The sequence below is a fragment of the Heterocephalus glaber genome, unplaced genomic scaffold, assembly GCF_053883595.1.
Source record: "Heterocephalus glaber isolate CG9 unplaced genomic scaffold, H.glaber_assembly_v1.0 deba00001613, whole genome shotgun sequence".
Classification (NCBI taxonomy): domain Eukaryota; kingdom Metazoa; phylum Chordata; class Mammalia; order Rodentia; family Bathyergidae; genus Heterocephalus; species Heterocephalus glaber.
In genome coordinates, this window is record NW_028258384.1 from 36,388,198 (window position 1) to 36,402,566 (window position 14,369).

Consider the following 14,369-nt stretch of genomic DNA (forward strand, 5'->3'; position numbering starts at 1 on the left):
GGCCAACTATTTAGATTAGGGCCTAGGATTGGAGGGGAAGAGTTGATTTCCCCTAAATAGATAAGAGCAAACTTTTTCCATTGAAGCCCCGAACTGGATTCTGATTAGATGATAGGGCTCAGTGGCAGACTTCCCTGAATCTACTATGTAAACCACTTGTTCACTCTTTTCCTCTAACAGGCATTTTGCTTGAATCTAGTTTTTTGCTGAAACACATCCCATTTAAGAAAGCTCTGGAGAGTATTAGTAGACATGTACAGGCAGCAACTCCAACCATGGGAAGGAAGTCTTTCCAATCGGCAGACAGTTCCCAGGCTGCCCTATGTGAGGAGGCAGGAAAGCATATAATTATGGGTGAACACTCTAAATACTCAATGAGAAGGAGCAGAAGAACAGACAGAGAAACAAAGAAACAGAGGAAAAATGCAGAGGAGAACAAAACATCCCTTTCCATGTAAGTCGCTTTTGAATGGAAGCTCCTAAGAGCCAGGCCCAACATGTTGTTCAGAGAGGACTCTGAGCACTTTCTCTGTAGCACTAAAATTTAAGAAGCAGCAGGAGGCATTCTAAAAAATAAAATAAAAACAACTTTCAGGAATGACTCAGGATCAATGGAGATTTGGGAAAATTTTCTGCAGCTTGTAGAGATACAGATCTGAGCAATAGATGCTTCTGACCTTTGCAGTCTTGCAGGACCCTTAAATGCTTTCTGAATCCTGAAGGAAAAATTCAGTAACACCTAGGAGAGTTTTGACATTACAGGCACTCCATCACATTCTCATTTAAAAAAGAAAGATGTAACATTTGTTTGGTATTTATGGAAGCTTTCAAATGAGAGAAGAATGGGGGAGGAGGAAATGAAGAAGAGGTTTGGGAGGAGGAAAGGAATTTCCTATCTTACAATTGGGCAATCTCCTCCTATATCTAATGTCAAGAAACTTTAGGCTTTTATTTGCTTCCTTTGGTTCACAGAGAAAACAGGCCAGGGAGTGGTTGTGATAAGTTGTCCTTTCAAGGCAAACTGATTCTCTACCTAATCACCCACATATAAAGTTTACATAAGCTTTACACATCTTAATGTAGAGAGAAGTAATGTTTTGAGGGGCGTTAAACTGTCCTGGGTTAAGTTTAACTCTCACTACTTGGCTCCAGTCTGAGTTGACCCCAAGAGGACTGCTCCTACTGACAGGAGCTGGCAAATCCAGTCCATTCATCACAGTACTCAAAGATCCTGTGCAGATGGGTTTGGGAGCTTCCTGGATACTCAAAATCACTGAGCTACATATTCACTGGCATTTATTAAGCAAGAAATAATAGTAACTAATCATGTACTGACTCAGGGTGGATTTTACATGCTTCATCTCTGCCCAACTCTCTGAGATAGGTAGGCTTGATATTATTTGGAGAAGCTGAGGCTCCAAGAGGTTAAATCACTTATTTTGAAATGCTTGTAATGGTAAGTTTTATGTTATGTGTATTTGACCACAATAAAAAAAGTCTGACATGTCTCTCCTCTGCCATTACCACCACCATAGACCAGGCCACTGTCATCTCTTCTCTGCAATGCTATCACAGAATCCAAAATTGTCTCAATCCTTCTGCTTTTGCCCATCCTGAGTTATTGTCCCAGTATGCCTGAGGGTGGAGCCCAGAACTTCACCCTATTAACAAGCACTCCAAACATTGCTTTTTGAAATCGTGGAATCATTGACTAACAGAATGAAGTTCAAACTCCTTATTTTGGTAATATTTTTCATGATTTCCCTACTGTGTCTTTTACTTTTTATTATAGCTCCCTTATATTTGGGGAAAGGATGATTATTTGGCACACACTGAGGAAAATGATTAAGATAACCTTTTGAACTTCAAGCAAAAGGAAAGAGAGAGATGGGGAGAGGGGGAGGAGGAAGAGGAAGAGGAGAAAAAGGAGGAGGAGGAGAAGAGGAGGAGGAGGAAGAGGAGGAGGAGGAAGAGGAGGAGGGAAGAAGGGGAGAAAAGAGGAGAGGAGAGGAGAAAAAGAGAGGAGAGAAGAAAAGGAGAGTTGTACATTTAGACCTTAGCTCAAATCGTAGCTCCATCACTTAGCAGCAGAATAACCTGAAGTAAATTACTTAACCTCTCTGATCCTCAGTATCCTGATCTGTTAAAAATTATACTATCCTAATATTTTTCTGTGAAGGTTAAATTAGATAACAGGCAAAGTAGTACTTTTTGAAGAGGTGGAATTTGAGCAGATCTCTGAAAAAAGTAAGAAAGTGAGTCATGCAACTACAGTCACTCTCTACATTTTTGAGGAGATCCCTGTCGATACCAAAATCTTTAGAAGCTCATCTCTTATGTAAAATGGTGTGATATTTGTGTATCACCTATGCACATCCTCCATGTTCTTTAAATCATCTCTAGATTACTTAAAACACCTAATACAATACAAACGCTGTGTAAATAGTTATTATACTGTATTGTTCAAGAAATAATGACAAGAAAAATTCTGTATGCACTCAGTAAAGATGCAATGAGGTTTTCAAATATTTTTCATCTGCAATTTTTGAACCTGTGGATGTTGACCCACAAATACGGACAACTGGTTGCATTTATATATTTGCAATCATTTTGTTTAAGCTTAGAAAATAGAAATTTTGCATGTTAATGACATAGTTTTTCAATAAATGTCAGGGTTGTTTTCTCAGTGCTTAGTTCAGTCTGCAGCTCATTGCAAGAGCTAAGTGTTTCCTTTTTGCTCTTATTGCTATTAATATTATTAAAGTTGGGGCTAGGATAAGGTGCACCAGCAAAGAGCTTAACCTTGGCAAGGTGAACCAACACATTTTCCTGAGAGCTGGAAGCATTTGCAATAGCTGTGTGGGAATGGATCAGATGGAAGCCAAAGAAGCTTCTGTTAGTTAGCTTCAATCTTCTCAGTAATGAAGGAGGTGAGGTCCTCTCCTGAGAATGATGGGGAGGGCTGGAACTGGGGGCCTGACAAGATCAGGAAATTTGGAGCAGCTGCTGTAGGGAATGTGATAGGGAGTCAGCAAGCAAGGAATGAATGGACTGTTGAACAGCCAGATGGGGCCAGCTTAGGGAAGAGAGCAGCTTTTGGCAGGGAACCGGATGAGCAAGTTTTCTCCAATAAGCCAAGCATGGAAAAAGCCACCTTCAAGGGGTCACTCAGGGCTGCAGATTAGAAAGGCAGGCATGGGACAAAAGGTAAGATAGTGAAGGATTCTAGAGTAGGCACAAGAACATGGGTCCATAGACCTGGAAGAAAAAGGCATTTCATTTATTTCTTCAACATATTTTATACATATTATTCAAGTGCCTTGTCATGAGGGATGGGTGCAAAGACCCATACATACAAAATCCCTGCATCCGATACATGCCCACACAAAGGCTTGCATACACATATTCATACAAACTTTACTCATCATTGTGATAAACTGGAAATAACCCAGATATTCTTCAACATGTGAATGGAGAAACAGGCTGTACTATACCCCTGCAATTACTCAACAAGAAGATATGAACTATCAATAAACATGCAAAAATATAGATGAATCTCAAAGTCAATATGCTGAGTAAAAGAAATATGTACTACATGATTATATTTGTATAAAATTGTAAAAAATGCAAATTAATCTATAACCACAAAAAGTAGATCGATCATTGTTTGGACCAGCAAGATGGAGGCACAAAGGATCATAAGGAAACTTTTGAGGGTAATGAATAGTTTTATTATTTTGGTTTTGATGATGGTTTCACAGGTATATGCATATAGCAAAAACCAACAAATCATATATTTGAAATGTATGCACTTTTTATGTTAACTACCCCTCAAAAGTTATACAAAATAAATGTATGTTTCAATTGACCTTACAAAATCCTTGCCTTTATGAAACTTATAGACTACATTAGAGATATTAACAATAAACTAATAAGTAAATAAATATGATCATTTTAAACAACTCTCTCTCCTATGAAGTAAACAAACAGGGCAATCCGAGAATTAGGTGAGGACAGGACAAAGGAGTAACTGTAGATAGGATGATTAAGAGAAGCCTGTGAGGAAGTAGCATCTGAATGATGAGAAAGAAACAGCTCTGAGAAGATATGAAGGAAGAACATCCCAGGCTGAGGACACAGAACATGCAAAGGCTTTGAGGCAAGAAACAGCATACGTTCAAGGGACAGTAGGAAGATGAGTGTAACTTGAGTTTAGTAAGCAAGAGGGAAAGAGTAGGGTAGGCCCTCCTTATATGTGGGGTACATGTACCAAGACCCTCAATGGATGACGAAAGATTAACATATATTGAACCCTACATATACCATGCTTTTTTCCTATACATATATATGTACACAAATTTAATGCCTTTTACATCTTCATGTCATCTCCTCTCCCTCCCTCCCTCCCTCTCTCTCTCTCTTTCTCTCTCTCTCTCTCTCCCTCTCTTTTTGAGACAGGGTCTCACTGTTTTCCTCAGACAGATCTCCAACTCCCAGGATCACATGATACTCCTGCCTCAGCTTCTCAATAGCTGGAACTACAGCTGTGCACCACTATGCCCAGCTACCTTTCCCATCTTAACTAAGCACTGATATAACTCTGTGGCTGTAACTTTTTCAGTTGAGGTACAACAGCCAAACTAGCATGAATTTTTTTTTACCTTCTTAACAATTTCATGGGGTTCGGGATTTAGCTCAGTGGTTCCGCCTCCTGCCTCACAAGTGCAAGGTCCCAAGTTCGATCTCTGGTACCCTCCCCCCAAAAAAACCAATTTCATGGATAGAAGATTTGTTCTTAGCATAGGTCTTAGCAACTTTCAACACACATTTTTTCCTTTCCTTAATAAGTTGAGAAGTTTCACCTTTTCACTCAAAGGAAGAGCTTTACAGCTTCTCTTTGGAGTATCCAAATTGTCAGTATCACTACTTTTACATACGGGCAACTGTTAAGTACAATAAGGGTTACTTGAACACAAGCACTGTGATACTGTGACATTCAGTCTCATAACTGATCTGATATGCAAGATAGCTATTAAGGGATTAATGAGACAGGTAACATACAGTGTGAACATACTGGACAAAAAGGATGATTCATGTCCTGGGTGGAATAAACTGCGATGGCACAAATTTTTATCATGCTACTCAGAAAAGTGCATAATTTAAAACTTATTGATTACTTATTTTTTGAAATTTCAAGTTAATATTTGCAGACCACAGTCTACTACTAGTAACTGAAGCTATGGAGAGTGAAACCATGGACACAGAAAACTACTATATGAGGAGATGATATTTAGGGAAGTTGACAAGGATCAGATCATGTGGCCTTATAGACCACGGTAAAGAGAAGGGATTGTGTTAAAATTTTATAGGTAATACAATGGAGCATCTTAACTAGAGAAGGCACATGATCTGCTTTATGCTTTAATTTTGCTCTACTGTTGTGTAAAAAGGCAATGTTAAAGGTAAGAAGATAAGTCAGGTAATATTTGTTATACTAGTCCAAGTAAAAATGGTGGAAGTATAGAGTATGGTGGTACAGGTGGAAATCATGAGAAGTGGTTATGTACAGAACTCCTTTTGGAAAAGGAGTTATTTCCATAATGGAAAGGATTTGGCCCCTAGATTGAATGGGACAGGATGACAGAAAGAGCAGCATCAGTACAACTCCTGTTTTCACATGAACAAGTAGATGGTTGCTGGTAGTACCATATACAGAATGTGTACTATCAGGAAGTGAAAGAGATTCTATGATTCAGTACATTAATTAATGTTATTTAGAAGGAGATCAAGATGAAAACTATTTGTAAAGAAGAGGCAGTCATCCCAGTTACTGAAAAGGAGGATGTTTGGTATTTTGTGAATTTCACAGTAACTCAATTTGACCTCTGCTTTGATAACATTATAAAATGGTCTTGTTTTGTCTCATTTCATCATGGTCACAGAGACATGATTTGTCTTGTCATTAAACTTGTCTGATGTTAGTGTCCTGCAAAACTGTCTATGTCCAATAGGAAAATAATATGACTTACCTGTGAACACCAGGCCAGCTTATCACCACAATGAGGTCTACATTTAAATATCCCAGCAGTTCTTAGATGTCAAAGGTTGCTTTTTCTTTCAAGTGGAAGAACAAATTTTGAAGGAACTCAAAAATTGATTTGAATAAGACAGGTTTAGATACTCAAGTAGAGATGTCAAGTAGACAGGCAGGTATGTTAGTTTGGAGTTCACAATAGGCGTTTCAGGAATGTGTTAATTTTGGAATCATCATGGTAAAGAGTGTATTTATAGGTGAGGATGACAATTAGCATGTTGGGACTACTTGACATCACCAAGGGAAAAAGAGTAAAATGATGAAAAGGAGAAGTCCCAGGATGAATCCACGAGTAGCTCAACACTGAGATCTTGAAGAGGTGGGGAACCAGCAAATAAAATGGAGAAAGAAAAGGGCTAATGAATAAGGATACATGCAAGAGACTGAGATGATAGGGAAGTCAGAAAAACGTGTCAAGGAAGGAGCAGATCAATTCCATTAAATACTGCTGAACAGTCACAAAAAAATAAAGACTGAAAATCAAACATTAGATTTGGCAACAAGCAGGTGACCATGAAACAAGTGCCATTGGTGTTCTGAAGATAGAAACCTTATAGCACTGGGATGATGTAAGATAGAAAGTTAAAAAACCAAAGTATAGACCCATTCATTCCAGGAGTTTTACTCAAAAAAGGGAGAAAAGAGGACTGTGACTGTGGCTCAATGGTAGAGTACTTTCCTAGCATGTGCTAGGTCCTGGGTTCAATCCTCTACACCATAAGAAATAAGAAAGGCGATGAGGAATAAGGCATAAGATGTAGGGAGAAGAAAGCCAAGAGAGTTATTTTTAAAGCAGGCAAGACTGATATAATTTTTGTGTTGACAGCAATGAGAAAAATTGAGGCAGAAGAATGCTGGTGGCTCTAGTAAATAGGGGCTTGTCAAGATGAGAAGGAAGAACAGAATACTAAACTTTTACCCTGAAGCAAAAACTATGTTAACTACTCAATCTTCACAACAACCCTAAGGGAGATAAGCATTACCATCCAGCTATGAAAGACAGACCAGAAATTTGGCCCCTGGCAGTCTGGTGCTAGAGCCTACACCCTCTGCGCTATGCTCTTCTACTTTAGTGGATGATGGAGAAAGTCAAAGGGCAGAGGCTCTTGAACTAACCAACTCCCGGGACTGAAAAGCCTAAACTTCTAAAGGATTGTTTCAGTTATTCAGAACACAGGATAGAGAATAACTCAGCTGATTCCAAGCAGCTCTAAGCAGGGCTTGTTATTTGGCCATGGCCTTGGTTTGGTACACAATTGTAGGTAGATGGCTAAAAAAGGATGAGGCTTACACCATCACAGCCCCTAGGGACCATCTTTGTATTTCTTTTTATTTTTTGGTACCGGGGATCAAACTCGGGTCCTTGCTCTTGTGTATTTCTTGCTTCATTCTTCTCAACCATACCTCTAGGGTCTTCTTACTTGCGAGAGTAGCCTTTCAGTGGACAGAGGACTAAATGGGGACAGGCCAAAAGTTTCTCTCCTTTTGTGCCTGCTCCTATTCCCATGTACATTCCCATCCAACACCCCAGTCTAGGAGACTTACATGGAAATGCAGGTGCCCTTCTTGATGGATGAAAGTTAGTCTTCTGAACTTCCTCAGAAGCAGTGAGTTTAAAGAAAACATCATCCTTCATGTCTCTCCCCTTAACTCAAGTGTCTAAATACCACCATTAAAGATATATTCCTTCTATCATTGCTGAGATGAATAGCAGGCTAGATGTGAATGAATAAAATCATTAGATCCTGGCAGTGGAGAAAGAACCAACCTGGAGTACTGAAACTAAGAGTGGCAGTGGGGAGGTTGGAACCAGAAGGAAGACATCTTGTGGGTCAGGTATGTGGAAATCTGATGAATTTGGATGATTGAAATCCAGTCATTAACAGTCACCATAGTCTTTCCCAGGGTTCTAAGAGCATCTGGCAGAACAGCATTCTTAAGTACAGAATCTGATGAGTTGTGAAGAGTCTAGTACATTCCCATTGTAATCCAAGCTACTCACGAGGCTGAGGCAGTAGGACTGAAAGTTCAAGTTCAACTCAGCAAGACCCTGTCTCAAAATGAAAACATTTAAAAATGGCTGGGGATTGATAAGTCTCCCACTACCCCAGCAGCTATTATGTATAGTAGCTGCCCTCTTCCTATCGTGCCTTGCCCCCTCCCCTGTGTGACGTCATGCCAAGATGGTTGCTCCCACCAAAGAACAAACCCTTCTTCCCAGCATGCCCCTGTTCCCGCCTAGAGAGTAACCTAATACTCGCTCACCTCCTACCACTTAGTGATGTCACCGGCTCCTCCATTCCCTAGTCACTACCTCACTCAACCCCACCTCAGCCCCTACAAGCCCCACCCCAGTCTCTATAAAAGACTCTCCCTGCCCCGCCCATGCTGCTTTTGTCTCTCCTTTGTTCAGAGACAGCCCGGCAGATCTATTCCCCTAATGAAGGCTTGTTGTGGCCTGGTCTGGTCTTGGTTTTCAGCCCTTTTACCTGACAGGGATGTAGCTCAGTGATCCCTAGATTCCATCTCCAGTACCATAAAAAATGACTAAAATGGTGCATTTTATATTATGTGTATTTAATCAAAATTTAAACAGGATAACTGATATATCTTATGTCTGTTTTGACTGTGCTCTTTTCAGAGGAAGACTCAGGCCCCAGATTTGACTATGATTATGACTGTCCTCCCTCAAAGCCTGCTGATGTAGCACTGGCAGGACCACCTGTTTCCTTGCACTATGGCTTAGCACAGAAGGCAGAGTTGCCTTACCAGACTGTCTTCTTGGACAGACTGTAGGTTAAGTAACAGAAGAGCTAAAAAGTGACTTCCCATCCAACATTTTCACTAATGCCATTTTTGGGTTCACCTAGGCTGGCTACTGACCCATGTAATCTATCCATCCTTGGTGGTCCTAAATCATGCTTCCTATCTCCCCATCCTCCTACTTCTCTCACAAATCCCACAGAACCTGATTCTTGCCTTCATTCTCTTCTCTCATCCTTTCTACCAATCCCTGAGGAACTGTGTCTTTAAAATTCTAGACTACAGTCCTGGTGAAGCTCTGTAAATAAAGGATTATTGTAATATTTCTTTTGAGATGAGGGATCTCACTGTGTTGACCAGGCTGACCTCAAACTATTTTGGGTCAAGTGATCCTCCTGCCTCAGCCTCCCATGGATCTGGGATTACAAATGTGCACCACCCATGCATGGCTTGTCATAATTTTTTAAAAAGGGAAACCATGGCCTTGAAGAGAAGGGGAATTAGAGCAAGACAGTGAGACAATTATGTGTGCTTTTCTAGTCAGCCAAGATTCTGGGAATGAGTGAGAAAGTCTCAGAAATCTGGGAGCTAGTGATTAAGCACAGTATTGGTAATCTTTTTTGGTCAGTAACAGTATACTCTCCATAGTGGAAAGTTTTCTCTTCCTTTCATTTCCCCTGCCTAACTGCCCAAGGGTAATCCCTCAAGGAAGAAAAAGGAAAATATAACTTTAATAGCATCGTAATTGTTATACTTCTCTCAGTCCTTTCCCATATGCGATCTCAGTTGATCCTCAAATCCCCAGTGTGGAGACTACAGCTCAAAGGAGTCTAGCAGCTCACTAGGAGAAACAAAGCCCATTCACTGGCAAAGCTAGGGCTGGACACCAGTTCTCCTGATTCCTGGTCCTATGCTCTTTCTACAACATCACAATGCATTCAATTTAGTCACTAAGTAAGATTGTTTGGAAAGCATCCCAGACCTTATTCTCTCTGTTAATATAAATTATGTGTAGACCTTGGGTTTATAAAAGCAACGTCAAATTGGAAAGGAGATGGTAACTAGAATTAAATGAAAGACTCTATATCCTTCTAGAAGAGTAAAATAGACAATGCAGAAATATGTCTATAATGGAGAGAAGCTTCTGTTTATTTTTGTACTTTTTATGGTACTTGAGGTTGAACCCAGGCCCTCTCTCATGCTAGGCAAGTGCTCTACCACTATGTTACATCCTCAACCCTATTATTATACTGTTGGTGAGCACTTCCAGACAGTTGAACTCAAAATATCTCCTAGTTCCTTTTTGTTGAAAGTCTCAAGTTACAAGCAAATAAACATGATCTCTCTTCTGCTTCATCATTATTAGAGAGCAAAGGTCTGAACCTGAATGGAAATAGGATCTGATATGCAGAGTGTAGAAATAGACTGCTACATGGAGTGAAAAGAGAGTCATTCTAATTTATTAGAATGTTTGTCATCTTTGAAATCACATTAAGGACAAAGCTAACAACTCCCCTATTTGTAGTCAACTCATGCTCTTTGGGAAAACATTAGCAAAACTGGGGGTTGGTCACACATGTAGTTTTCTTTCTTTTCTGTATCTTTTGCTGATCACAATATGATCACATCAATGCTGCTGACAGCCCCACTGGCTGGGAGACAGCTGAGGATCTAGCCTTCTGGGAAGCTTCATTATCTAGGGTACAGTTGCAGCTATGAAAGTGGTTGAAAAAGTAATTGGGCAGTAAAGCAAATTGCTCTCCTTCGGACCAGTTCACTTTTCTCATGAGGAGCTTTCTATAGCTACTCTGGTTACAAGTTCTTAATGGGTACATTAAGTCATCATAAAAAGATTAAAGTGTTTTCTAAAGCAGGAATGTTTTGCCATGGTATTTGTTTCCCACAGATAGGGCACTAATGCTTATTTACGGGCATTATCTCAACTATTCTGATCTTCTCTAATTTGGGGTAAAAAAATTTTTTTACAGAAAAAAATGTTGCAAATATATTTATAATATGTCAATGCCTAAAGAAGTGATTATGCTTCATTATCAAAATAACTTTGTGTCCCCAGTTATACAAGATAAATGTACTTAAGACAAGGGCTGCAGACTGCTCGCCAACCCTGCCCGTAGCACTGCTTTGTATCAGGTACTCTTTCCACATCCCCTCAAGCCTCCCTGCCTGGCTTAGATGGCTTTCACAGCATCTCTTCTCATACAATCATTGCTTTGGAATGCTGTCCAGCCCCTGGCCTCCTCTTTAAGGAGAGGGGGCTACCTTAGGGCTGGAACTTGCTGAGGCATGAAGGCTGCCATGAGTTCATGGCCAGCCTGAACTATATAGCTAGACCCTGTCTCAAAAAACCAAAAAATTAAAAATTAGCTTTTGTAATAACAATGAGCCTGGAAGGCTTTTCTTTTCAGTGCATCCTGAAAAACTGAAAAAGGAAAGTGGGGTATCTTTATTTAGCACTCATATTTGATAGGGCTTCAGAATTAAGAAAAAAGGAAGAGGAAGTAATAAAGCAGGTATAACTTTTGAAATTCTTGAAAATTAATTCATTTAACTACATTAACCTTTTCTTTCCTATGCTGCCCAGGCTGGTCTTGAGCTTCTGGGCTCAAGCAATCCTCCTACTTCAGCTCCCAGGTAGCTAGGACTATAGGCACACACCACTGTGCCCACCTTAAACCTTTTCTTCACCCACAATTGTACATATCATATTGAATCTGGTCATATAAATAAAGATATCACAAATACTCAACTCCCAAATCCAAATACCATTTCCAAAATCAAAAAAGATTCTTTCCCTATATAAAACTGGGTCTCAAGGCTGGGGTGTTTGAGAGAAGAGTCATAGGTTATTGTTTAAACCACATTTATTACCTGCCTCTGACATTCCCCAGGGTTACAGAGCAGGGGATCTTGGACTATCGTGTTCCCTGGATGGAGCTGACACCATTACAAGTGAATTAGTATAGGGAATGCACTTAGAAGTTTTGGGATAATAAACCAGTAATATTTACCCACAGCAGATGGCCAAGCTACTAAAACTCAGTCAAATTACCTTTGAGATGATAGCTGGGGAGACAAGAAAACCACACAGTTTGAAATCATAGATCTTCCCCTCCCGTTAAGCACCCTCCCCCTTCAGTCTCCATTAAGTCCATTCCAGACTGGTCTTGGTGTCCAGCTAGCTCCTGCTGAAAGACAAAGGGAGGGAAAAGATATTCCAGGTCTCTTCATTTTCTGTTTCTGTCCCTAAGGCAACAGGAAGCTGGATCTGCTGCAGTGATGCTGACTTGCAGTGATGGGAAGCCCAATGGCTCTGCAGAGTGAGCAGTCCCTGGCAGCCCCCAGAGCAGCTGCCAGTTATACGACCCAGAGTTCTGATAGACTTCATTCTACAGTTCAATGCCCAGTGTTGAATGTGTTGGATCCAGTTCCCAGAGGGCTAGAGTATGGTATCAGGGCTGTCTGAAGACAAGAGAGCAGAGGCAGTTTAGTGCACTTGGATGTGCCCGGTGGGAGTGGTGGCATGGGAGGAGAGGAGGGGAAAATTGGCAAGGAGTGAGTAGGGAGGTCTCCTTCCAGGGCCTTCCAGACAAGGTCTCCTGACCTCACAGCACTGTCTAGCTCTAGGTGAGGCGAACCCTGAAAATGGAAGAAAGGGCAGGAGTCATGCCCAGAAATGAGAGAGATGAGGGCGCGAGCCAGAGAGCTAGAGAGCTGGGGCTGTGGTTCTAGACCCCCTCTGCGCCCTGGTCGAAGGCAAGCAGCAACTCAGGGGCAAACAGTGGGCGGCCTTCAGCCAGGAAGCCCGCGGCAGTCTCGGCGTTTGTGGCCAGGGCACCCCCAGAGGCCCATTGGGGCAAGGCGGTGCAGGTCTGGGATGGCTCCTCCTTGTCCTTGCGGAACTTTCGGGAGCGAGTGTAGGCCAGGACAAAGCTTCCAGCCAGGCAGGCGTAGAAGATCATGATGAGCAGGATGTAGAGATAGTCATCGTCGCCCTTGGCGCTGGTCACCTCCCGGCCCCCGAAAGGGTCAGGCACGACCCCCACGCCCATGGTAGAGTCGGAGCCAGCGTTCAGGCAGCTGGCCTGATGGTGCAGCTCAAGCAGCAGGTGGTTCAAGAGGTTTTGCAGCCATTGGCTATCGCTGCAGTTCATGGCCTTGAGATAGTGACAAGGCGGCTCCAGAACACTGATGACCTTTCCCCTGGGTAGGGGCAAGCAAGCGAGTGGGCAGATGGGCCGGCAGACCGCAACGGCAACAGCGGTAGAACCCTCCTACCGGCCGGAGCGCTATGGGCCAGGCCTCCTTATCCCCTCACCCTCGCCCTCCTCCCTTTCTCCACCACGCCTCCTCAAGCCTGAGGCCTTCTCTTCCCAGCCTTTGGCTGTCTGGCGGCTTGGGGGAAAAGGAACAGCTGGTGGAGGGTGGAGATGGCAACAAGGGAGGGTTTGATCGAGGAAGACAGGCAGAAGAGACAGCGGCGGCTCGGAATGCGTGAGGCCCCAGGCAGCAGAGGCTGGAAAGGCAGCTTGCTGGGGCCAAGCTTGAGACCCTGGACTGAAAAAGAGAATTCCTTCCAGTTTCTGGCCACCTGCCCTGCAGGCCTGGCTTTGGGCCAGCTACAGCAGCAGCCCCCCGCCCCTCCCAGACAAGACCTGCCCTGGGACACCCAAGCAAAACCTCGGATGCCTTCCAGCAGCAGACTCCCTTGCCCAAATCTTATAGGAATTACTGCCATAGACAAGCACCTTGGCCTATCTTTCTAGTCCTCATATGCTACCCCCACCCCTGTTTGAAGAAAGCATCTTATTCTAAAGATGATCAGGGAAAATTTGGTGCCTGAGTGGTCAAGTACTTGTTTAGAAGCCAATTCAGAGTAGGATTCCAAGGGTGTCCAAAATGCTTGCTGATTATATATTAGACTCCTGGGAAGTATCCTTGCTCTGATCCCCTATCACACTTTTTCAGGGAACCCACACATCTTAGCACATGAGTGTACCACCCAAGATGTGATCCTATTTCCTTTGGGCATACCATTTTCCCAGAATTGAAATCAAGCACTTCCATTAAGATTAATAAGAACATTAATAAGGGTCTGTGACTACATTCTCTAGATGTTTCAGTTTCTGAAAAGAACCAGTTCTAGAAAATATGCTCACCTCACTCCCAGTAGGATGGGCTCATAGCTATGAGTCTCTCCAGGGCTTGTTAATAGGGCTAAGCTCTGATGGCTTCTAGGGCAGCCATTTTTTCACAGGAGGTATCTTTTATTTTAGAGGAGAATAAGGCACTAAGACAAAGATCAGTTATGTTAAACTACATTAAACTGAAAACAGACCAGGCTTCACAAACAAAAAAGGTTGATGTGTAGATAATGAGGTAGAATAAAATGAGGTAGTGCTGGTAAGATCTGGTTATGTATAGTTGCCAAATGAGAAAAGGAAGGAAGCAAAAATATATGCATACTTTGAAAACCAAGCAACCTGTTCAAGAC

The 14,369-nt window shown here is 42.1% G+C and overlaps 1 protein-coding gene across 1 annotated transcript; it reads right to left on the minus strand.

The window, feature by feature from the left end:
* Nucleotides 1-12,123: 12,123 nt before the first annotated feature.
* On the minus strand, nt 12,124-13,143 carry Kcne5 (potassium voltage-gated channel subfamily E regulatory subunit 5). The gene has a single exon (XM_004861481.3). It carries the CDS (start codon nt 13,027-13,029, stop codon nt 12,604-12,606), a length of 426 nt encoding a protein of 141 aa, XP_004861538.1. The 5' UTR covers nt 13,030-13,143; the 3' UTR covers nt 12,124-12,603.
* Between the last annotated feature and the right edge of the window lie 1,226 nt (nt 13,144-14,369).